Source organism: Balearica regulorum, chromosome 6 (assembly GCF_011004875.1).
Source record: "Balearica regulorum gibbericeps isolate bBalReg1 chromosome 6, bBalReg1.pri, whole genome shotgun sequence".
NCBI classification, from domain to species: domain Eukaryota; kingdom Metazoa; phylum Chordata; class Aves; order Gruiformes; family Gruidae; genus Balearica; species Balearica regulorum.
In genome coordinates, this window is record NC_046189.1 from 12,562,158 (window position 1) to 12,588,850 (window position 26,693).

General features: G+C 40.4%; 1 protein-coding gene across 2 annotated transcripts in view; it reads right to left on the bottom strand.

Annotated features, from left to right (window-relative positions):
• Nucleotides 1-26,693, bottom strand: part of SATB2 (SATB homeobox 2) — a 132,225-nt gene that overhangs the window by 59,981 nt on the left and 45,551 nt on the right. For both annotated transcript variants that reach the window (XM_075756260.1, XM_075756259.1), the window contains exons 4-6: nucleotides 14,725-14,851; nucleotides 12,442-12,565; nucleotides 7,523-7,625 (exon numbers count right to left, since the gene is read on the bottom strand). In XM_075756260.1, coding sequence (XP_075612375.1) covers nucleotides 7,523-7,625; nucleotides 12,442-12,565; nucleotides 14,725-14,851 — 354 coding nt within the window. The remainder of the gene's footprint in view (nucleotides 1-7,522; nucleotides 7,626-12,441; nucleotides 12,566-14,724; nucleotides 14,852-26,693) is intronic.

A 26,693-nucleotide genomic window follows, 5' to 3' on the forward strand; every position in this document is an offset into this window, starting at 1 on the left:
CCGCTGGCTGTGGGTAGCAAAGGCCTTTATCCAAGCCTAATGGAAAACAGACAGGAAAGGCCATTGTCTTGTTCGTTGTGTTGCAAATTGTTCAGTTCCCACCAAAGCACAAATCACTATTTTTGTATTGAGAAGAACCATCATTAAAATCGGGCCTTTGATCAGCATCAGTTTCAGGTGAACTGTGCAGAGTGCACTAACGTTACTGACTCTCTCTGGGCAGCTGACCTTCTCCTTCCCTTGTCCTACAGACTAGATCCAAGGCATCCCTTGGGATACAGAGATGCTAGTGTGTTTTCTGTTAGTTCTGCTTAAACATAGTAAGTCTCAGTCTTGCAATGGGCTGTCCCTGGATTGCATCGCTTCCAAAGATGCTTGTCAGAAAAGAAGAATTTAACCCATGATCTTATTTTTAGATTTTTTGGGGGTTATTGTAGAGGTTCAAGAGAGCACATAGAAGCATGAACTCAGTTCTTCATAACCATGTTAACATCGTTTGTAGACGGGGCATGCCAGATCCATCTGGCAGAGAAAAACATTAAGTTGCAGGTGCTTTAGTGACCACATGGTCTAATACACAAATGCTGGTCAGGTGAAATGGAAAGGGAGAAGCAGGGCAAGCATTTTCAGAACTGTCTGAAGAAACACAGAGAGTACCGGTTTAGATGGACTGATGTTCTCATCTGATATAAAAATATCTTCCTTTCTGCCAAACTACCGTGACAGAAGTCTGTCCTGCTATTTAAGTACTAAGCTTTCAGGGGCACCTCAAGAGGGAGGTGCAAACCTCCTAGAATACCCAAGTCAACCGTGCAATCCCTCCAGGAGATACGTATGCATCTCTTTCTGACTCCTAACATCAAAGATAGTGAAAGGAATGAGACAGAACGCAAACATCATTAAGGCAGACTTATAAACTCTTCAGATACTTCGAGTGAACGGAATTCAGTTCTGCTCTCAGAGTTATATATTCCATGAAATCCACCTGAGCACAGCCAGCCACATTGCAGCTTTCACACCAGGAAAGCTTATGCCTGTACCTAAGCTTCTGGTCTTCCTCTCTTGCCAATCTAATCTCCACTAATGCTTACCTTCTAAAAATTCCTTTCCTTTTGTTGTTGTTTGGCAGCACACATTTACTTTTTAAATATGAAGGAAAATTAATTTTGAGATTCCGCAGATCAAAAAAAAAGTGTTTGGTTCTGAGAAAATGAGTAAGACTGTTCTGCATTAAGGATTCGAAAGTGGCTAGACAGAAGTCCCAGCCTCAGAGCACAACTGGTCCTCACTGAGAAAAGCACTGTACTTGGAACAGGAGACATTTTAAAACCAGGGACAACACACAGGACAAGTGGCTAGGTAGTTTCTCTACAGAAAGGTTTCCAACCCTTATTGTACTGACACACGTTCCCTAAAGCAGCAATGGCAGCCACGCGCGCACAAGAGATGGCATTCACGCACATACCCTTCTGCCACGACTCATGTACTATTAAGACAAAGCCACTGCTTCAAAACAGCCAGAAGATACGAAAGACATTCTGCAAAGCTGAATTTTATATTGTATGCATTTACTTTAGATAAAAGTTAAGCTTAAGTTAAAAAAAAAAAAAAAAACAACAAACCAAAGAAAGAGTGTGTTTTAATTCTCTTTACAGAGAGGAATAGCCAAGAGGGCCACAACTCATAAAGCTCCTGGAACCACTGCAGTGAGTAAATAGTTTCTTTACAATACACATGCACAAATCCCCCAAATGGCACTTAACATCAGGGACAATGCTGAAATACAAAATGCTAATGTGGGTGTGGAAAACAGCAGTGAAGGGGCCTATAACTCTTGCTGAATCTTGACAACTTTAAACTTATATTTAAAGAGAGATGCCACTTCTTTCTCATGACCAATGCAAACCAATGAACTACTTTCCTCATAAAACAGCACAGCAGTCCGCAGACTGACTCAGAGACATCCTCTTAGAGATGAGCTTCAGGTCATGTATGTCATCTAGATGCTGAAAAGCTTGCCTGCAAATGATGTTATTTTCTTTCCTTTTTCCTTAAGAAAGTGAGGAAAGTCCTATTTTTAGTGAAATAAATACAGAGTCAGGAGTGTAACAGTAAGCCACGGAAAAATTACAGTAATGTCAAGAGCCACACAGCTGACCTGAATGACCCTAAACTGGTTTAGTGCCAGAGCCACGACTAATATCCAAACAAGACATGAAATCATCTCTTCTTAAAAAAACTTAACATTTCTGCCTCAAACTTAGTTAAAAAGGCAAAAGATCAAGATCTATATATGCATACATATACGCATATATACATATATATAACCCCCTCTATTTACATAGAGAGAGAGAGAGATACACATGCATGTATCAATAAATAGGATGTTTTTAGAAGTCAAAAACACTGCTTGGGGAAGATCTAGTGTGCCTTTTCACGAGGCTTCCACAACATCTGCTTCAAAGGAGCAATTAAAAACTATTCCTCAAAGCACGTAACGACAATTTTCCCCAGACTTGCACTGGCACTATCACTGTGCCACAGTCCTAGGTTCCTTCAGCCTGGAAATAAGCAAGCTGGGAGCCCTTCTGAATCCTGTTTCCAACCTCTCTCAACCTACAACAGCCTCTAGAACACATTATAAGAAAACAAGATTGCTCTGTCTATCCGTTATGGGAACAAGCAAACATACTTGCAAGAATAAACCAGCACACAAACAACAAATCAGTAATAGTGGAAAAATCAAAGAGCAGCCAAAGCAGATTCTCAGTTTAAGGAAGCTATGAAAGCTTTTTCTTACGTTCCTCATCTGTTGAAATAGAAATAACTGAGCCCTCCTCCTTTAAACTGAAAAGCCTCATCATTCCATAAAAACTTTGAGACAGCCACAGCCCCAAAACTCAGATCCACAGAAAGCTATATTTTGACAGCCATTGATGGCAGGAGCAAAGATGAAATGTTCTTAATACACAGACAAAGAAAATATGTCTTTTTTTTTTTTTTTTTAAGTTCACAATGTATTTATTTCTCCCCTCTGCCTTCCTAACTTCCTCCCACCAAGCTAAGTTGTGTCATCAGGCAAAAGAAAAAAATTCACACCAGTTAAGAGTGTCAGTTGTGAAAGAATTTTGATAGAGTGATAGTCCTCCTGATAAAAATAGAAAGCATGACACTTTCAAGTGAAGTATCTATTGAGAAACAGAGCTAAAAAATATTTGAAATGTTACGAACCCAAAACACTGGGCAATGAGTGGGTAACTGGTACAAGTTTTATCCCTTGACAGTGATCTGAGTTGCACGGCAAAGTTCTGAAATACTTCTCTCCATATATATATATAGTTTATAGATATATAGGGGGTTTTATATATATAGTTACATATATATATGTATATAGTTACTTTTAAAGTCTTATTTTTATTTGTGCATCCATTTGTTAATCAAATTAAGAACCAATGCAAGCCTTTTAAACAATTATTCAAATCCTGCTTCTCCCAGCTTCACCAAGTTCAGCATCTAGAGAAACCGGACGAGCAGTTCTCATAAGATTGAGAGGAGCATCCCTGTGGGACGGGGCAGGAGATAGACAGCTTGAGAACCACTGGACTAAGCCATTGCTGTAGAGTTGTCATCAATTAATATGGAACCTTTATTAAAAAGCGGGAACTCTGATTCTTCATTCAAGTAGATTTAAACACAGTTAAACCCTGTTATGTATGCAAAACTGTGTACTAAAACACCTTGCATCCCTCAAAAAGAAGAAAAATTTTAAAAGTAAATAAAAAGATATAAAAGGCTTCACATAGTAATATTAAATTCATTTATGGTGCATACCAAATTACAATACAAACTAGATAGCTTAATTACCACCCCAAATAATTACAGACATCCATGAGGGGAAGAGAAAGTTCACAGAAGAACTGTAAGCATTTTGTCTCCCAACTACTGTACATTTTCCATTAGAACTGTGTTAATACAAACTCTCTTTCAAATATATACATGTATCCCAAGGAGACTGGAAAGAGTGGACATCCTCTTACAAACTCACTCGTGTGCTCGCATGTATCCCAAGCGGTAGGCTCCGAGCCAGGAGGAGACAAAAAGCCTCCGTCCTCACACCAGCCAATTCCCGAATCTGTCTGTATACTAACTCTCGTGCCGCTGAGTAAACTGTGAATGTCTTAAAACCTTAAGAGGCTGGGGTGGGATGGGAGAAGAAATTCAAGCAGAATTTTATTCTAGCATCGTCTTGTCACAAGACAAAATTACCATGCTGAGCTGAACTAACTGAAAACTTTTTATAAATTACAAGCATAAATAGTTTAGCTGTCTTTTCGGTGAGTTCAACAGAATACACACTGAGAATGTTTACTTGAGATTTGATACAATTCCATTTGTGTACAGCTTTTACATCTGTTGCTAATGATATCAAATTATTGATTGTTCACTCTCTTATATTTATTTAAACATTAACTACATACTCGGCAACCTGATGCTTTTCTTTTTTTTTTTTTTCCAGAGAACTTTTTATTTTTGCCTGGCTTCAGTTGTAATTACTTTGATCTTCCAGAGTATATAATTATTTTACTGTTTATTTATTTCTATGAGAAAGGAAAAAAGTTTGACCTAGGAGATCTATATGTGGCAATTTGTAACAGAATCACATAGCTTATGTTTAGGAAATCATGGTTTTGATTAAGAAGCAACCATTTAGTTCCCACTGTTTTATTAAAACAGACATTAGCAGATAATAGGAAACACATTTAACACTGTAGGCTGCATTTAGTTTGCAACGTCAATAAAGTTATTTTGAAGCCCCTTCGTATTTTGTGTTTAACACAGCTCATGTGAATTGTTTTTTTGCTTTTACTTTCTAATAACCAGCTCTAGAGTTACACACGGATATGGGTGCTGGTCCCAAAGACTCTAAATTATAGTTTTACCCAATCTATCCAGACTACAACCCAAAAAATGAATTGCTGCATCATCCATCCACCTTCATGGAAAACCTAAGTCCTTTTTTTAATTATTATTAAAGGACTATGTGATGACCAACGCATATAACTCAAGTCACTGATTTCACGTACTAACTGAGCTGGTCTGTAGGAATATCTGGCTACAGAAAAGAAACAAAACGTCATGAAAACAGAGATGCTGAGAAATTGAAACCACCCAAAGAAGTGCAGAAGTCTTCCTGTTTTCAGGGGGGTTAGATTACTGCCCTGAAGTTGTGCGGCTGTTTATTCTCCATGCACCACTGTACCTGCCATAGACTCTTTGTTTTCTCTCCCACTCGTATGGTTGATGAATCAACACTACTTGAACTGCTTTATAGCAGCTTGTGTTTACTTCACACATACCTTAACCTTCCTTTTTCTCCTCCTACTAACACACACACTTCCAAACAGCAACGACTGGCTGTGTCTCCTTGAATAACACAGATACAGAGTCATCTGGCAAACTCTTCAGGTTTGGATCCTTGACCTCTTGATTGAGGTCTCATTCTGCTTTTACTGCACTTAACAATTTAACTGTGCACTTACTAAGTAAAAAAAGTAAGAGCTTAAAGAATTCCATGCTCTAAGAATGGAAGAAAGTGGAAGACAGCAGCGTGCTAGAAACACTCAGAAGCCGTAGTGGCATCTCTACGGCTAAGAACACTACAGTTGAGGGCTTCTAGTGCCTCTGCAACTGGCACCCTTGCCCAGTTTGGAAAAAAAGGAGAAAAAAAAAGGAAAAAAAAAAAAAAAGCCCGTCTCTGTTCTCCTCGAACAGCAAGTAAAAGTGAATGGTGATGACCTTGAAGCTGTTTGATTCCTTTGATTGTTTTTTAACCAAGAGGATATGTTAGAGCACTTCAAAATTCTTTTATTAAGAGACACTGTTTAGAATAAAGAAACACTTCTGAATCACACGATGGCAATTTAGACAGAGAAGAAACTATCCAGTTTATTTGGCATAAGGGTAACCATGTACTAAAACGTCCAATCAACATTTTTACTTCAAGCCTAAATCATTTTAGTAGGTGAAAAGCAACACCTCCACTTGCTCATCTGCATTGTTACCCCACTTCTGCCTGAACAATCTTCCTTCTAGACACAAATAATTTTACTGTAAAACATTCTTCTTTTTTTTCCCCTCTAGTGAAAAATCTAATCACTGCACAGCCCAGGCCTGAACATCTTACAGGTACGCTCCGCACAAGCCAGACGTGCGGAGGAAAACCAGATGCCCCAGAACTTGTTCTGATATTTTATGCAATATTGTTTCATGTGTTCCTAACTCAAGCAACAGACTCTTTATGGTATTATTATGCAGATTTCCAGTCTGTCCTGTGGAAACTAAACAAGCAACCTTTCATAGCTCATGTATGCCAGCCTTTTAAGAGAAAAAGACGGCAGGCTCTTTTTGAAAGATGCTAATCTTCACAAGACTAAAAATACAATGGCTTCTCAGGAAGGACAGGACATTACCCTATTTCTGCACAATGCTTATGAATCCTGTTATGATTTTCCTGGCTACTGAAATGATCACAGACAGAAACAACAAAAATAGCCTATGTCTTCTTTCAGACAATGAATCTTCCCTTCAGCAGGGTAATAGAGAGAAAAACTATGAAAAAACCTACCACGTGGTAAAGCTAATCTCCAAGGCTGATGGACATTTGGGGAGAGAGGAGCCAGTTGGTATTGTGGAAAAGCTTTTGACTACCCCCAAGCTCCTGCTCAAAGCACATGTGTGTTTTAAAACAAAAAACTCTGCCAAAACAAATGGTCCAGTACACATCCTTCCCAAAGGAAAGGATGAATAAAAGAACAAACTACGTATGACGGATGCTTATCATATCACTTTGTGTACTACTAGAAGGTGATTAGACAGTTCACTGGTGAGAGTGGGATGAACTTAACGCAGAATAATTTTACTGCCTCAGGCATTTGCTGCTAACCAGCTAATACAATTTCATTATAAAAAAACCACAAACAATGGGCTATTTTCACCTTAACTTCAGTGGGTGCAGCATCTTGTTATTTAGCGATGTCTCCTAACAACCAGGTATTAAATGCACCGCTGGTATCCAGATTCCACAGGATAAAACATGGCAGGAATGCCAGTACACTTAGTGGTATTGAAAACAGAGAGCAAGGGCACATGTAACTTAGACAGTTTTTTTAGCTTTCATGAATAAAAGGCGACTAAGGTAATTTACGTAGCAATTTAACTTTTAAATCCAGAGCTACTAGAACATTTTTTTTCCAAAACATTGTAGCTTAATTCAAAACACAGTTGATCTTTCAGCACAGCTAAATGGGGTATTTTAAGCATGTTTTAAGTGGTCTGTGTTTTCACGCCAGCCTTGTTTGTAAAGTATCAGATTTAATTTCAAATGTGCTGTGACTGTGCCCTCTTTGTAGACAAATTCACTAATATTATTATAGCTTATTATCACTTTTACTTAAAGCAAATAATCTCAAACTGTCAGCAGAAGCTCAAGAACTTGGAAAGTCGCAAAAAAAAATCAATTTACCTTTAATCTTCTTGTACTTTTTGTACCATCTCCCAAACTCCTGGCACTTGGTTGCTGACACATTGGCATAGTATGTGCTATTTACAATGGATGAAATCATACTCTGGAAGTAGAGGAAGACAGACAAAAAGTGGTTTAAAATATTTTGTACAATTAGAAATCTTCTCCAGGGAAAGTGAATGACATGCGAGCACACAATGATCATCCATTTGCAACTTTAAAACCAAAAGAAGTGTCTGATGAGTACACAAAATTAGTTTTATTCTCCATTCTATATTCCCAGCCATAATTAAAATTGGAAAAAAAATAATTATTATTTTGCATAATAACGCAAAAAAGATGCAGTACAAACCTAGACTGCAGCTCACGCAAGAGGGGCAGTTCTATTTTACTTTGTTCTTGCGGTATTACAATATCTAAACTTCAGTCGCATAACAACAGGCAGTGCCATGCTGGGGAACACATGCTCACTGCACCCGGGTGAGAACAAGCATGATTTAGGAACCAGATCCTAAAGGTAAGATTAGATGCTCCAGCATGCATAATCCAAATAATGCTTTTCAGATGTCTCTGTTCTGCTTCCAAACGCAGTGAGACCACACGGCCAAGAATTGGAGAACATCCGTGCTACTCGCTGCAGAACAACAGTTAGGCGAAATAAATTAAATTAATATAATTTATAGAAACATGTGATTAGCCCTTGAGTGAAAAATCACGCAAAAGAGAAATTAACAGTGCCATTCGGAGTGAAGGGAACTACACATACTACAATACAGAACAGCCAAAACCCACAAAAAAGCTCAACAAAATTGAAATATAATTTGCCTAACCACTACCCCTCTCTACTCCTTGCGAATTCCCTGTAAGCGACTCTAAGTACAAGCCAACTGAAGCTGAGAGGAGCAGAGTTATTTTGCAGCACCTGATACCCATAAAAATGATACTTTATACCTGGGATGTTTCTGCCCATAGGGTGGAAAGAGCCTGGTTACTGGTAGTTCTTCCTTTCTTTTTTTTTGCCCTTTCCTTCATCCATTCTATAGAGGAGGCGTCTTTTTAACGACATTTTGCTTTGCTCCCCCCTCCAAACTCTTCCAGGGTCAACTCATTCCCCGCAAGGAAATGCAATAACACCACTAACACATGGGAGCCAATGCACTTTCTCCAGGAATCACATTTTCTTATGCCCTCCTTCCTCACTTCCATCAAAGCTCAGAAAAAGCCCTGGCACGTTGTGTGACCTTTCTGCACAGAGATGAGAGAGTGAGGATGATCTCACAGCTCGAACAAGCTATTTACCGCAGCTTCAAGCTCTGGCCCACCGGCTCCTGCAGGCTCTTGTGCAAAACAGGATCTTGGCCATCTCTGGAAAGCTCCCAGGCTTACACATTGGCTTACTCAATTTTAACAATGCTTTAAAAACAAAACCATCCCCTCCCCCTTCCTGATTTATCCAGCCTTCTACCCAATTCACTCCAATATCACAAGACTCCAGCTGCTCCTGAACTCTTGAGTTTTGGGGACTTAAAAAAAGTGAGCAAAACTGAGAGACTTAGGATAACTGGGTGGTGCAGATTAGTTTGTCTTCAACAGGTAATTTCAGTTTCAGTAAAGCTCTTGTGCCTTTTCACTTTAACTTTTCCACTTGAAGGCTGCTATGGTGCACTGCAGTAGAGTCTGAAGGCTATGAAGTAAGAGCCTTTTTAAGTAGCAGCTTCAATTTCTAAAACTGAGATTCAATTTTCTAATTAAAATCAATATTTTGAGACATAAACCTAGCATTGTGGCAGTCAGCAGCAATTCCCTCCCCACAAATCCTCCCTTGCTCCAAGTCATTTTAACAAGCAAAAGTATTCTGAAAGCCTGACATGGAGACAGCCTCTGCTAGGGAAGGATTTTGAAAAAGTTGAGGTGAGAGAACTTGCTTTTTTTTTTTTTTGAGTCACTGTAGATAAATTTCCAGTCACTAAGGAAGCGTGGGGAAATTGTTTAGCTCTATCTACATAAGAATTTAGGTTTCCCCCCTCTTTTTTTTTTTCCAGAATCCTCCAGTTCTACAATAAATCAACATTACTGAAATTGTAGGGCTCTTAAATATCACAAAATATATTAACCCATTAACCTTTATTTGAGGAAGAAAAGCTTAAACTAAATAGTAAAATAAAATAGTATATCAACCATTGGTGAAAAATTCCAGGACAGATTCTCCTCATCTGCTTGACAGTAGAGCAGGGGAAGGAACCATAACAACTTTCAGACTGCATATCCTCACTATTAAATGGAAAGGAATCCTAGGGGTATTTCTGCTGGGAATCTTGATAAGTCCACAAAAAGGAAATATCCATTCAAGGGAGAGAAGCAGAAAAAAATCAACTAATTGCAAATTTCTAAATAATGCATATTATTCCTGGGAAAATCCTTAAAGAAGGAATAGAATATATAAAGTAGCAGGTATGTTTGGTATGCATGTGGCCATGACAGCCATGTGGAATGAAAACTACTTAGATCAGGAGCTAAGTATCCACACAAAGAAAATCTGGTGCAGTAAGTTCAAGGAGAAAAATATGGGATGTGCTCACATCCCAAGAAATCTTGCTCCGGAGAAGAGACAAAACTCATGGTCAGTGCTGAAATGAGCTAAACAATATGCAGGAAAGACAGAGGGCTCTATGCAAAGATGGAAATGCTGAAATAATTGGATTTCTTTCTGCCACACACACTCCCCCCACCTACCCTCCTTCCCCCCTGCTTGGTTAACTGGGATTTATTTGTTTGAAAAGGAGCCGTATGCTAAGGGTAGCTGAGCTGCAGCCACATAATACACCTAGCAGAAAAACCAGAACAATTTTAAATCAAAGTGAATGATTACATTTCCCATTAGTGGCAATCAGAATCCCCATCTGGGCTGCATGGAGAGCTTGGGCACTGAGAACCAGAGACGGAGCACCCGTCGCTGGTGGGAGCGAGAGCTCCCCGCGCTGCCCCTCTCCACTTCTGTACTTGAGGCACTGTGAACACATTAATAAACAGCAGCATTTACTCTGCAGTTTGACTCCTAAGAGACCACTCTGCAATTTGCTGCTGTCAATAATATATTAACCACAAGGGGGTTGTAATGACATTTCACATTTGGCACGATATTTTTTTTAAAACTGATTTGGGAGAAGGAATTGTATTAGTGGCATATTCAGATGATGGTAATAGACAGCTCCTATACAACCTTCCACTGTATCTTTTGCATTTTGTGAGCCAAAAAAAAAGAGACTGAAACTTTCTATGGCAATAATAACAATAAAAATACAAGCTGCATTCTTGCAGTCCCAGTTCAAGGGTTAGTCACTACTCAAGGTCACTTAAACCTCTGCTTAAAAGTAAGCAAGCTCAATTTTCTGCAGAAGGATCTCCTTTTAGCTTTGTCCACTAAATAAATACCGGGGCAAGGATTTTTGCTGCTACAGTCCTGTCATCAGTAATTTTGTAAACATATTTCAGACTGAGGTTATAGAAGGGGTAAACCAACTGCAGCATTTTCACCTGATAGGCTTTGAAACTGAAGTGAGAGGAAAAAGATCCAGACAACAAATGAATTCTGCATATGAAATGATGCATAGTTTAGTTATACTGGATATTGAAGAAGACCGGGCAGAGACAACCATATGCTGCAATCGTCATTAGCTGACCAGATTCCACAGATAATTCTATTTAAAGAAATTACACTTAAACTATGTGAAAAGAAAAATACTTTCGTATTCAACGCACTTACACTTTGTGCATATCTAGAGTCATTGCTACTCCTTTAGTAAATAAGGCAAGTTACATAGCTTTTCCCTACACTGCCTTTCCATTCCTGTTAGTTCTGCAGACCCAACATAGCTAAGGAAGATGGGGAATGTGATTCCTACCAATTGCAAAGACCTAAATTCTGCTCTGTATCTCAACTCTGTGCTTTCCCTGGGGTTGTAATCGTAACACAGTGAGGCAAATTTGTGCTCATTATATATAGAAAGAATTCTTTTGGTTCATGGAGGCTTTAGATCATGAACTGCAGGATGAGTGTACAGTACAATGCAAGACAGGCAACCACAGGAGAAAAAATGTTGGATACAGGCTCGCAATCCAACAGATTTTTAGCAAGCAGGGATTACTGATGTTTTGGCTTTTTAAGATGTAATAGACATATTAACCTATGAGTCTAATAAAGTTTTTAGAAGGCAACGTATTTTTCACTCCTAGCCAAGTTATTTGGTCTGGGTGCTGAAGTGTTTTTCTGGTTTTTTTCTGAGAGGCAAGGAGGACTCAGTCATGAAAATTTTATTAATCTTTTGTTATGACAATCTGAAGTGCAAATAGAACTCATGGTATCTGTAGGAACCTGTGTCTTAGTGTCTTAGACATGACATCACTGTCGTTAACAAAGGAGTCATGGCAAATGAGACTGAGTTTTTGTTCTTTTTTTAACATAATTACATATACACTTTTTGTTGCTGTTTCCTAGAAATTGGGGCACAACTGTTAAAACAGCATACATTTTATCAGAGTTGGAGGCTGATGAGAGCTACCTACAGGTTAGTGGGGGAGGCAGGCCTCTGCTAGTGGGAAGAACCAACTCAAATCTTGCATTTGAGGATCATTAGTCCTGTTGCTAAAGGTTCAGATAAAGATCTAAATGAAGAATTTAAATCTCTCTGAACAGCAGGATAAAAATCAACCAATTCATTCATGATTTCCACCTGGCAACCCACTAAGAAAACAAAGTATAAAGATATTCTTTTTCATATTAATTAGAATTTCTCCTTTCTAAAGAAAACAAGAAATTGATTTTATATTTATGGAATTGTTTAGTCTAAGCCCTTTACTGAACAAATATGAGCTTTAGATCTTGTTAACAGGCTCTCCCTAAGCCTGTTAAAAACACTGACCTGTGAGAGAGGGCATTCTTTGGCTAATGTGCTCTGATTCATCTCTTTGAGCAGTTCCTTTAAGGCATTGCGAACTGTGGCATGGTTCCACTGCTCTGCTGGCAAGTCTTCCAACTTTGAACAACTGTTAAAACGGAAAGCAAAAAAACAGATAGCATCATCACCTTCATAGATGCCTACTCTTTGCATGCAAGTGCTACAGACCTTTAAGCAGCGAGCACAACCTTAGAATTTCCTGCTTAGCCAGCCCATCAATGTCTTTCTCCCCTCTTTCCCCTCCCCACCAAGCCCAACTCCCAGAAGACATGCAGTTCAACTAAAAGAATGACAGTACATGGCAGGAATAGCAGCTAATCCTACTATGATATTGTGTGTGTGCATAACCATTCCCTCTGGGGCCTGGTGGAGAGCAAAGAAACTGTGTAAAGCAAGCCCCAGAAATGGCTGGATAAAGCCATCCTTGCCAGACAGAAAAAGATACTCCTGCTGGGATAGAAAAATAAACACATAGGCCGGACTGCCACTAACAAAATCCCTACACAGTAAGGGCCCACATTGTGTGGAGGCAAGGCTTTGGGCAGTGAGTCTGAAAAATTAATTTTACTTTATACCGGTTCTTATACTGTCTTCATTGCTGAAGTATCCGAGAGCCTTTCAGAAACACATTAAGCCATATGCCCAACATCTGTCACATGTAGTTCATTCTCACTTTCATTCTACAAGAATTGCATATGTAGTATAGCTTTTGTCTTCATGTGACTTGTGCCTTTTTTAATTTAACAAGCTTATGGTCTGTGTCTGCATACATGGGGACAGACCCGAGAAGCACATCAGAGAGTTGGGAGAAGCTTGTCATTGCCATACATGCCTGAGAGACTTAATGCACGCTCTCCAATCAGCCTCTGAGGTGGTTCTGCATTCTGCCTATACAGCCCGGCTTTACCCTCAGAGTTGAAAGTTCAGTTGTGCTTGAGGAGTTCAAGTAGTCAATGATCATCTTTATCTCAAAGTCACGGGCTATCTTTTATTTACACGGCACCCAGGCATTCAAGCACTTTGAAGATAAAGAATGAGACCTTGATCTTGGGTTGATACCCTCTGGTAATACAGACGTGACAATAGGCTACATGGACTCTTAGTAGCTCATACTTCTGAGGAGATGAGTTACTGCACTCCCGTTTTATAGCAGCTATAGGTTCTAGATGCTCTTTTACAACTATGCTGCAGAGATGCAGTCTAGCTGAGAAATGATAACAGTATATAAAAGCAAGGAAAGGCCTGTTAGCGGGAAATGGAAACCACAGCCCCATCAGAGACGTAACAGGAGAAGAATGTTGCTGCTTGGGAGGTTAACGTCAGTGAGGCACCAACTACTTCCAAATTCCAAACTGAACTGAACAGTTGGAGGGTATGTACCTGCCACCAAAGGACACAGACACATGCCCCATTAGACTCTTCTGTTCAAGACGAGCTTCAAAGAATTGTGGGCAAGTTATTCCAGGCTGTCTGTTATTTTTGCCTCTTTCCTCTGACATGTCCTGGCCATAGAGCTACAGCAGACTGTGCAATGCAGGCTTACCAGCAGGGCTAGAGTATGCCGCGCACTGCCAGGGACCTGCCGCAACTCCTTACACAGACATCAGTAACTATTAGAGGATTCTTTTGAAGGCCAACAGAAGGAAAGGGGGAGAAAAAGTGGGAGGGGGGAAGGGAGGGCAAGTAAGTGTAAAAGTGTCAGGAGCTTTTGCTCTGCTAATCAGAACTAGCATTCAGGGAAGGAAACTATTTTCCAAATGCCAAATGGAGCTGCAGTAACACATCCTTTCCTCATCTCGCCTTCGCACTGGGAAGACCGCTGGAGAAAAAAGGAAAGTCAACAAGCTCCCCTCCTCCCCATCTCAGCAACTGGCAGTACACCTGGATTCTCACAATGCAGCCGCTGGAAAAAGGCAGAGGTTTTGGGGGTTTTTTATACCATAAGGCCTCAAGAATCCATTAAATTGGGATTGTGGAAAGGTCTGCCTTTAAAGGCCCCATATCTTTACTTGATTCAGTTACTGCCCCTTCCCTCTCTGCTACCATATTGCTACTTCACAAAAGACACAAAATCAGTTGGAACACGCACCAAAAAGCTGCCAGGTGACCCACCCTTCTCTTTTTTCCTTTCATTTCATCAAAAGATCAGAAATTAATGAAGACAGGATGTGCTAATCTCTGTAGTAACACTGTAATCGACAGAGCAGCTCAGAGAATAGAGAAGGACAGATGTTCAGAAACACCCACCTTTGTAATTGGATTTTCAATGTCACAACATGATAGACATCTTGTAGCATATCGGCTACTGTCGCATCTGGTGCATCAGTCACATAACTGAGAGGGAGGGGATTCCACCTCCCAAGCTTGATTATTCCTGAAAAAAACCCAAAAAATTCATACTTTATATTTTATCGGCCATTTACTAAACCCTTTGATAAGCTTGTTTGTTCATGAGATTCAAGATCTGCCTTGAGGTTTATTACAGTCTTGCAATGTGTTATACTGACTCCTGAAGCAAACAATGGGGAAGAATAGGAATAGATTTTAAATTCTTAGCAGAGAGTTGCTGACATGTTCCTGGCGCTTAAATTACTTCAAGGAAGCACAGGAGGCTTCCTCCCTTCACATCTTTCATCATCCCACTAAAGCCTAGTTCTCTAAGTTAGAACAAGCTTTAAATACTCTGTAATCCTGATTTTGCAGTCTACAAAACCCTTCAGTAAATAAATGCATTGGTTTTGACTCGAATGGGAAAATTCCTGTGTGTGGGCTTTCAGCACACAGTTACAATTTAAGCATGGTGTGATTCCCAGTGTGGATGGATGACACTGGAAACCCACGAAGTAGGAAGAGTTCACTCCCAGCTACAAGTTGCACTATGCAGACAGTTGCTTTTCTTTGTGGAAAAAAACCAACAAACCAACTGCAAGCCGCTGACCACAGATCCAAAATAGCATTTTGGGGGTGGGGGAGAAGGATGTAAGTCCTATTTCTACTTCTGTTCATGCTTTAATAGGGATCATCACCTCTTCTGGATGAGCTTGTCACAAAGACTGTAAACTTGGATGGTAAACCATTTGGTGCAGAGGTATTATTTCTGTTTAGACAATTGCAGAGGGCCCACCCACACCAAAACCAATGACTAATACCCAGGAGTGACTTCCAGGAAGGCGCCAAACAAAGCAAGCCACAGTGCCATCTTAACATGACAGCAAAGCAGCTCAGCCTTGTTCTGCACTATTTCAACTACTGCTTTTATTCCCTCCTCCACTGCATTCCCATTGCCCCACTGCTCTGCTCACATAACTTTACTCAGCGCAGCCCTACAAGACACCAATCACCTTTTCTCCCATTTCTTTTGAGGTCTGGTTATATACTTTTTGATCTTCAAAAAGATCATCTGTAAACTCTACTGCCAAAAATACACTAATAGATGAGAAAAGGATTTCCTCTGTGCTAACAGGAGCTCCATGAACCCTCTTTGGGTATCTGGAAGGATGCTGTGATGCCAAGAAACTTCAACCCTCTCTTCCTCGCTTTCTACTCCCAGTTCTTCACTAGCTCTGGAACAAATCAAACTGAAATAAATGGCAAAGGCCTTTTATTCTGATCTCCCAAACATGATCGCAAAATAAATACCACCTCTGAAACAGTGAAAGAGAGCTTCTTTCACAGAGACAATGACAGAACACAAGGCTTATCAGCCCATGAAGTACCTGCTATGGAATATTTTTTTCCCCATTCCTACACAGGTTGAAGAGGAAATAATTTTAGTACGACTCCTTTTCTACAGTACTTAAATCTTTGCATTTACCATTGCTGTATTGCTTTGCAAGTATTCTATCACCACGTACTAAAAGAAGCTGGAAGTGACCTAGTTCATCCTCAGTGGCACAAAGTTTCACTGTAACATACTGGGATGGATGGGCTAATATTTCAAGAGCAGATTAGAAAGCTTTTGGCAAGGGGAGATCTTGTCCAAATGAAACAAAAAGTTAGTAAGTGTTGCTTGATATCCAATGCTTGAAAATGGGACATAAACAGAACAAAAACATTTAAATGATGCACTGTTTCAGTATTAAGATTTAACAATCTGGTGCTGAATATGCTGCAGTATAAATAGTGCCTGGACTCAGATCCAGTAGAGTAACACACAGCACTCATTCACAGCACCGTATGTCTCCAGTGCTGGCTCCTTGAGTCATATTCCACTTGCCAAGAAAAGCTGTTTTTCTTAAGGGGATAGTTTACTTAATGTTATCTCTGGTGACAACAAGAAATGCATATAGTACAGCATATATTAGTCATGAAATGAGCATCAAGGGTCCACTGAGTGAAATACATGCTGGGAAAACACAGTTTAGCTGCTGACTTCCTTCAACCCCTTCTGCTATATAATAATTTAAAGCAAAATCACCTAAAAATCCAGAAATCTATACCAGCTTCACAGAACACTTGGCTTCCTATGTTTAACCACGCCAAGTTTTCATGTAATTGAAAAAATAAGCATCATATGTGCCCCATAAGTCACATCTAAATTGGTAATATTTTACAAGAGGCTTTATTTTTCATTCAATTAAGGAGAGCACTCAGAGCACACCATCTGCAACTGCTCGGGCCTGGCAATGTTGGCAAGAGACAGAGAGACAGTCGGGGGGGTCACTGAAGTTACCAAAGGTGTCCTCAAACTAAAAAAGTTTAAAGAGAAAACCCACAGCACAGCCAGAGTGCACGATGGGAAATACTATGCAAATTGCTTTACAGGAAATGTCTGCTACTACTGGAAGTCAGGTAGATTTTTTTTATTTTTTTTTAATCCTCCTCTACAACTGGAGAGGAAATTGTTTTGGCTGGATTTAGACAAACACAGGTGTTACCATAATGCTCCGTGCCTCTGCACGTTAACACCTGCTGTGAGTCCTTTACTCTGTGTTACAGCACTGCTGATGTGCGCTGTTTTTTCAGCCGGTGTGATATGACGTGTGAAATTTTTTTTTCCAGAGCACATTAAGCTGGTCCAAACGATAGCCAGAAGCCATGGTTTCCATCCAGCTCCTCAGCACACTTCACAGGTGGGTTATTTCATGGCACCGACACTGTACTTAAGACAACTCTTGGGCTGCATTTAGGAAGATGATGCCAGCTTGTTGAGCAAACATACTCTCTGCTCGCTAGAAGACATCTCTGAATGACTCCTCAGTAAAATCTGAGTGGACCAAAACTTTCTCCTTAAATAGGTCCCTTCTCATCCAGGACTGGGTGTTTCTAGTGTAACAGCTACCCCAAGACGAGAACAGCCTGGTAGCAAAGAGTCACTTCCACATACACGGATTTTATTGTTCCTCTCATTGACTCCAAATGGTACAGCTCAGGCTTTTAATGAAATCACTTTAATGGGCCTGACTGAGCTTTTATGCTACCACGAGGGAGACTTGGGAGTGGGGAGAGAAATGAGCAAAGGTCACTGTTATTAATGAATATACTACTGCTCCAGGAATATCACTCCTCTGTCAGCTCCAGACTTTCTGAAAATTATGTGTGGATAAGGTGTAGCAGATCAGACTGCTCAGGAAATCAAAAGATCCTCTTTCATGAACTCACAAAACTGTGCTGTTAATGAGTCTGGTTCTCTTTCCTGTATCAATGATTCTTTGGGACTCTTTTCCTGTAAGAGTTTTTTTGAAGGGAAAGTTCAGCAGATTTCAAAGCTTGCACACATTCAAGAAATGGCCGTACACTAGAACAGCTCTCGAGAACTCATCTAGAAACGGCTGAATGCAGCCCAGGACAGTTAGTCAACTAAAGGCAATAAAAAAAAATTATTTTGAGAAACCTGTTTGATCTGTTTTCAAAACGTATCTTAGAAGAGATTTTCCATCCACACTGGCTGTTGGTTCTTGAATGGCACGGTCTTCTACAGACAGGTCTTTTTATTAAGTTTACATTTCAGCTTCATCAAAATGCAGATAGGGAAAAAAGACAGAGTAACCTAGTTTGAAATTTGCATAGCTCCCTTTACCCACAAGAACGCCAGAACACACCGGCGGCAAATTTCTATGAGCTCAAGCGTCAGGTTCATAGATAACAACCACTGTGATGTTCTTTGCCTAAAGGGGAAAAGAAGGACAGCAGAGAATACTGCCTTTACCAGCCACCATTAAGAAAAGCGCTTATCAACACTAAGCAGACAAGCCACTCGAATCCCTGATGCACACCACCAAGATCTCTCACTTTCCACAGTACAAGCAAATGTAACCTCCTGCGACTCACATAGGTTGAGGTGTTAAAGCAGACAGTTGCTCTCCTCATGGACTAACGGACACAGGCTGGAAACTGGAGAAGCGCAAAGGTTGTTTCTTACAGTCCAGCTCCGCGCCCGCTAACGCCGGGACAGCCTGTTGCAGGCTGTGGCAGTACAAGTTACATCCAGCTCAGGCAAGAACACATGCCTGTACAGTCAGACGCAGCAGACACCGTGGTTTTTAGGTGAGCTTCAGAAAGGCTGAGGGAATAGGCAGTGCCCAACCCTGCATATGATCTCCTGGGCTATATTTACTCCTTCAATACCTTTTGAGAAAATTTGAACCGGCAGAGTTCTATTGGACCGGAGCCGTGCCTCACGTGGCTGTGGCCATTCCAAGCTGTACTAGGTGTCCTACTACAGCTTCCCTGCGTCACAGGATCACAGCCTGAGGGTGGCCAACTGCCAACACAAGGCTGGGTGAAGAACGCAACCAACATTTGCTGCTGTGCTCTGAGTTCAACCAAATAGTTTTGTTTAAACATCTTTTTAACAGCAGCTCTTACCAACACAACAGAAACTCAGGAGAAACTGCAGATTAGTGTTAGCACCCAAACACTTTTGATTCCTTTTATGACTCCAAATGAAAGACCTCAGTGAATCACTCAATAAAACCCTCGCTTCCGGGACCATCAAGCCATCTATCTATCTATCTATCTATCTATCTATCTATCTATCTATCTATCTATCAGCCACTACTGACAGGGCCCCCTACAAGGCGGGTAGACTCTTGTGATGTTGATTGCATCTGTTTATCCTCTTCAGAGGCATCTTGTCCCTATGCTATAGCACATAATTTTCCTTTGTTCAGCTGTGCTTTGTTAGAGAAATTAAAAACTGCCTGTTCCATGTAATAAGTACATAGAATTATTTATCCATAAATCAGTTTGCAGGAAATCACTACCCTGCAGTACATAATAACTCAGCCTGTGCTTCTAACATGTACCCTGGCTGTAGTATATCATCAAACTGTAACAACATAAAGGTGTAATTTGTAGTTATTATTGCTAATCCAGCAAAGGGAATGACTTTTCAAGCAGAAAGGAGGAAAAAAAGCAATGGGAGCAATTAAAAAAACCCACTGTTTATATTAATTTTGTATTATATTATTGAGCTGCCTTTTCTAGCTCTTATGGTAATTTAAAAGACAATATTACAGTGCCTTTGCCCATCATTATAAGGGTGCCCATATTATTCTACTGAATGTCAATCAGTGACATATTGGGGTAATAGATGGGAAAAATAATCAGCATAATCCTCCCCTGCACTTCTAAAGCGCCTTTCATCAGAGGATCCCAAAGCACTTTAAAAACATTAATTAATTAAGCTTTGTAACATCCCTGTGAGGTAGACTGTATTATGCCAATTGACATATCGGTGATTTAGTGACTGAAAGCACACAGTAACATAATCCTATGTTTATGCCAATACAAAAGAATCCCCCTCCTTCCTCATTTTAGTCCATAATAAATAATTCAGTGAGAGAAGAGGAATAAACTATGTGATTACACTGTGATGTATACATCCACAAATCAACAGGAACACCCACGCTCCCTGAATGACGAACACTCCACCCCAGCTCACGAGACTTGTGCAACTTCAGGGCTCTGCACAGAAGGGTGACCTTCACCCAAGAGTCCCTTGTACTGCTGTTGCTGGAGGTCTTCGCTATTGCAGTTCTAAAATGCTGTCATAAACTATGTGTGCCAACAGTGGTTTACAGAACGAAATTTTGTGGTGCAACAACGCATCTACAGGCTGGTCAAGTTAAACGTGCGTATCTAGCCTTTCTGGCTTTCAGGTCTGTATCAATACACAGACTTTTATATAGACTGTGCAGTTACATGATTATATATGATATTTGTGTGACTATATATAAAAATGTTTATAGAAACATGGATGTGAGTAACTGTCAATAGAAAGCTTGTTAGTGTTACAAGCTTTAATTGCTGAACTTCAGAGTACTTTCACAGATGAAAATCGCTTTGATATATGAAGCTTGGTTTGAGTTTTTGATTTTTTGAATGCTAGTCTTGCCCATTCCTTTCCTCCAGCATGACTGTACTTAAGTATTTGACTTAAATAACATACACCAAACAGTTTGATGCCTTGTAATTCTACATATCGGGTTTACATTTTACTGTAAAAAGATTGTGCCTCATGTAATAGATGCTGCTTCACATTTGGGAAACATTATGAGAGGACCCTGACTTTTATTAGATTAATTTAATATAGGCACTAGGTTACTAGACTAAATTAATAAAGATCTTCTTAAAAAAAAAAGGGGGGGGGGGGAGGGAGACAACAGAATGAACCCACAAATTAAATAAAATTTTCTGGAGCTTGTTATTTTGGAAGTCTTTATTTAATTTTCCAGCCCCCTATTCTGTTTGAAAAAACAGCCAATAATTGGTAAGGGGGAAAAAAAAAAAAGGGTTGATGTTATTTACTTCAGGGGATTATTTTTAAAACTGTTATATGATAGAACACGAATACAACAAATAAATAGAAAAGTAAGGAAGCAAAGGAGGTACAAAACATTAGAAAAACAAGTATCTTTTATGTTTTTCTATATTATTTTTAAAACTATTACTTCCATTGAGAAAAACACATTTAGCCCTGCGTAACATCTCTCTTTTGGGACTCTTGGGATAAGTCTACACTTACCTTGGACGGCAAGAAGTAATACATAAATAAAGAAAGAGAAGCCCTCTTTGTCTCTCTCTTGTCTGGGAGAACCACTCCCCTAAGCATGAAACCACTCCATGGCATGAAAACAAAGTCTTATCAGTCATGAAAACTCATGACAGAAAGGCTACTGCATCCAAGATATTAAGTAGCTCTTAGCAGTTGTCCTTCATAACCCTGTAAGCCTAGAGCTCAGCTTTACCCTTGTCCTGGTTTCAGCTGGGATAGAGTTAATTTTCTTCCTAGCAGCTGGGATAGTGCTGTGGTTTGGATTTAGGATGAGAATAACGTTGATAACACACTGACATTTTAGTTGTTGCCAAGCAGTCAAGGACTTTTCAGCTTCTCATAGCGGCCAGCTGCTGGGAAGGGACACAGCCAGGACAGCTGACCCAAACTGGCCAAAGGGATATTCCATACCATATGATGCCATGCTCCGTATATAACTAGGGGGTGGCCAGGAACGAGCTGAACATTGGTTCTGGGTGGTAAGCAATTGTGCTGTGCATCACACGGTTTATATTATTATCATCCTTTTGTTTCCTATTCAACTGTCTTTATCTCTCAACCCACGAGTTTTATGTTTTTCTTTTGGATTCTCTCCTCCATCCCACTGGGGAGAGGGAGTAAGCAAATGGCTGTGATTGTTTAAGCTGCCGGCCCGGTTAAACCACGACAACCCTCCACCAGGCTGTCCTCTCCTGAGAGGCACCATCACACCAGGGCTACTTTTCTCAGCAATATTACTCAGTAGCCCCAATGCTCATAGGGTTGCAGCACCCGCTCCTTCACTAGCATCATCCCCGGATAAAGCCCAAAGCATGGCATTCTCCCCATTTTTGCATGAAATTACTGTCTTTTGGGCAACCTCTACTCTCATGGTAAGATCCTTCCAGCTGAATCCTGAGAATGCTTGAGCTTGCTCAGCTGCACAGGAGCAAAGGCTGTGCCTCCTCCCAGGGAGCAGTGACTGCTGAATGTCTTTGAAATCCAGACCAGGGGTGTCACAACTCAGTCTATTCCCTGATCAAAGAGCTTCCTTAGCTGCTCCCATGCCCGGAGGTTTGCTTTGCCATCTTAAAACCATCACTGTTCCTTTTGCTTGGGACAGCAGGTGCCTCTCTTGGAGTCCCAGGCTGCCGGGCAAAACACTGGCTGCTCCTCTACCATCCTGCAGCCTGGTGCCGTGGTGGATCACACAGCTCCTGTGTATAAATTAGTGCCTCCAAGAGAGCCAACACAGGCAGATACTGCTAGTGGGGACCTGTAACATGCTTCCACCTCAGCCTTACAGGCTGAAAATTGGGGTTTTAGCATATTTGCCTCAGTTGCTAAGAAACATGAATGCAAGTGTACTCAACAGGTGGTGCTTTTCTCCACTGCACATGTTCTTTAACAGCCACAAATGATGCCTGGATCATCTCGCCCCAAATTCTGGACTCGGTGACTGTATTGCCACCTCATGACCTACAAGGGACTGCATGTGAGTAAAAGGACCAGAACGTTACACAAGCATTTTCTTTCCAACCTCCTTTGTCAGATTCCTGCCAGCTCAATGCCACCGACACAACCTGCCTCACAACACCTCCAGCAAGGAGAACAAGGCATCTGAGTGGACAGCTGTTGGCCCCCACCATCCAGAAGCCTTTCTTGGATTTTATATTGTGATGGTTCTGAATGGAGAAGCGAGGGAGAAGCAGAAGATGTGTGCCGCCTTTGGGGAAAAACCTGTACATGTTCTTAAAAAGATGCCAGTGCCCAAACTCCTTTAATCTACCCAGCTTCAATGCTTGCCTATAAGCTTCACATGGAAGGACAACCCATTGAGCAGGAAAAAAGCACAGTAACATGGCATTGCAACTGAATACATAAAACACATTTTAAAGGTTATAAAAGAGCATTGCTAATAGGACATTGTAGAGGCTAATAGGCTTAGAATTAAGCCTACGGACATTGTTTGGCCTTGTATGAATCTGAATATCCTGCCTACTCACAGTAACACAGCTACAGAAAGCACAGAAAGTCTGGCTCAATCTGCAGACATACAGTAGCCAACTATCTTTGTGTTGAGTCAACTACAAGTAGATTTGAAAATTCATGGGTCTCAAGTCCAAAGAAAAATAAGGACACACAGCATGCTGCGCTGCACAAACCAACCCCTAAACTGAATGCAGATTCATATTTTGGCCTATGTAGTTTAACAGCTTAATCTCTTTAGTTTAAGATTTGTGTCTTTTGGGGTTTTCCTTATGCTCTATAAAGACTAGCAGAACATTTTTTCACTAAATTACTACTTTTGGCTTGCCTTCTGTCTTTTCTTTCCTCCCACCAGACATTCAGTTCTTGACTTCCATGAAAAAAACCAACATGAACAACTGAATAACTAGTAGGACAGCATCTAACTAGCAGGATAGAAAAGCACGTACTGCTGAGAAAAGAGAGGGGTTGAGGGCTTTGCTGAAAATCCCAAACAATGACTGCTTCCACTAATTGAACGTGAATGCAATATGAGAAGATATGGTTGCTGTTACCTCTACAATTTGACCATACAAGACCAAACAATGTCCATAGGCTTGAACCTAGTATCTTCAATGACATTCAGTTAAAAACTAGATCCACCATGAAGCAGTCAACAAAGGAGGAAAGACTTCTATTCTAGCATTTTTATATTAAAAAATTAGAAGGAAGCAAAATTTTCCATATGTAAATGTGCATGCACACATATATTTAAGAATATGTAATAGACCAAAGACTAAGGGTTTGTTGATCTTTAGGCTCAGGTCTCTCTCATAGGTCAGAAACAGGTAAAAGGGAATAGATCAAACCTTAACCTTCCCTTACAAATTGATCTACTAGAGAGAGACAGAGAATAGTATCTTCAAGGTTGCAATATTTCTTTTCAAAATACATTTTAATAATCCTAGTCATTAATTTGGGCAGCATTGTAAATTTAGATACATTCAATTAAATTCAATATAAATTTTTCCTTCAGTGACACTCACTTCAGTTGATAACCTGATTCTCAGGTTCCTCATCTCCCTCTTTTCTTCCCAGGAAGAGCAAAACAATTCTGCATTTCTGACAAGTCTAAATAAAGATTTGCTGGTTACTGAACTATGCTACATTTCCTATCAACAGAAAACAAAAGAGGAAAAAAAAAGAGACTGTAGTTCACCACTAGAGGAGATGACTCAGAGCAAGCAGGAACTGTTACCAGACGCAGAAAAAACAGTTTTCCCTTGTACTGTTGATGAGCCCACATTACGCTGAGATGAACCCAGATTTGTTTTCTTAGCCCACATCTTCCTAGAACTGAACCTATTTTCTTACAAAGCCTCCAGATCCTTTTTGGATCCTATTATCATTTTCATCGTCACGTTAGTCAGTTTGTGAATGAAAGACCAAAAGACTGAAAGAACTTTTTCTTTTAAATCGAATGATAAATTTCTGTGCACATAGCAAAGACTGGAAAGAGTTCTTCACTTTTTGGATCTGGAGGTTTGCAGCACATGCACGTCACGCTTTGAAGCATTTCCAAAAGTTTACTGCTTCTTTACGTAGCAGCAAAGTTTCTCATGTAATCACAGCACATAGAAATTGTGGAGCTGCTATGAAGAAAATTAACTCTATCCCAGCCAAAACCAGTATGGGAGTTTAAGGGACACCATCAGCCACTGCAAGACACAATAGTCTCAAGCACTGGTGGCACTGCAAACACCCTCATGAGTTGGTGGAGAGCTCTACTACCTCCTGAGATCCATCCTCCAGTGAGTACCTCCCAGTGCTTCACAACCCACTAAGCTGGAAGGCAACACAGCAGCGCACTCAGGCCTCTTTCTTTGTGGCACTGCAGACACCTTAAGAGATAGGTTATCACAACAGCCCCAGTGATGGCTCTTCTGGTGAAAAAAACTGTTGTTTAATACCAAGACTTTTGTACTAACCCAATTTTTGTACCAGAACTCTATTCCTCTGGAGCTCAGTGCTCCCACCGCTTCTTTCTCTTTCCTAAACTATGTCTCATGTTCAACACAAAGACCTAAAAATTATCCCATGTTAATATTTCAAGAAAAAGAGAGGAAAGACTGTGATTTCTAACCATCTCCCAAAGCCCCAGGTGTCTTGGGCCCACATATGCACGGCTTCTACATGACTTTAAGCAGAAAGGGAATCCAGAGACCCGATCACAGTTCTGAGGAATACAGTTAAATAAAGATACACTTGGATGATGCCTTATTCAGAACATGGTACCAATACTGGAAAATCTCTGGAAACTACCGAAGATGGATTTCACCATAAGGTACAACCTATACTGCTGCCCGCGTTCTCCTCTGTACTACAAATAGACAGTAATTGACTGAGGATTTCAACTAATAACATCATAGTAAAGGATATAATAAGATATAAATAACAGTACTTCCCGAAGCCTTGTGTAGGAAGATGAAGACACTGCATGCACATGCATTCCCAAAAGAACAGGCAGAACGACCCTTCAATAATCCAGATGTACTCTCCTCTCCTTACTCGCACAGGGAACCAGAGCAAACCTCAGCACTGTGGGAGCACTACCAGCACAGCAAGCACGACACAAAGAGGCAGCTTTGGGAGGTTTATCGCTTTCACAATCTGATTGATTTCAAAGGTCACCCTGGAGGAAAAGTCTCAATCTGGTTTCTGCCGACACAGTCATTTCCCACAGCCAATAACCATTCCCTGCTCTTGGCACTCACTCAGGTGGTGGGATGTGGGTTGCACTGTGGGTATCTGCATCTTAATGAAAGTCTATTTTACTCCCCCAAAGTCGGGTGTTCATTTGGAGATACGGAGTATTATCAGTTGTTTCATACTGTAGGTCTTAAGGTAGGTATAAACTGCAAAGAAATACTTTCTGAGTAAGTAGAGACTTTATTACTAAAGAACTATCCCAAAAGTCTGAGATGCTAAAATAGTAAAATAATTCAGAGTTCAAAACCATTTGAAATTTCTTCTTTTTCTAATCAGTTAAAAAAAAAAAAAAGTATATGGAGTAAAGAGGTGATGCAGCACACCCACCACATGGGATGCTCCAGCACTTCTTCAGGTCTGTAGCTCTCTGAGTAGAAGCAATTCAGCTTTTCTGCCTGCCGTTTTGATTGGCAGCACTCTAGGTGAGGACCAAACACCCATAATAATGCATGTCTACCTGGAAAAATCCACTGCCTCAGAAATACCCTTCTTTCTCCATTTC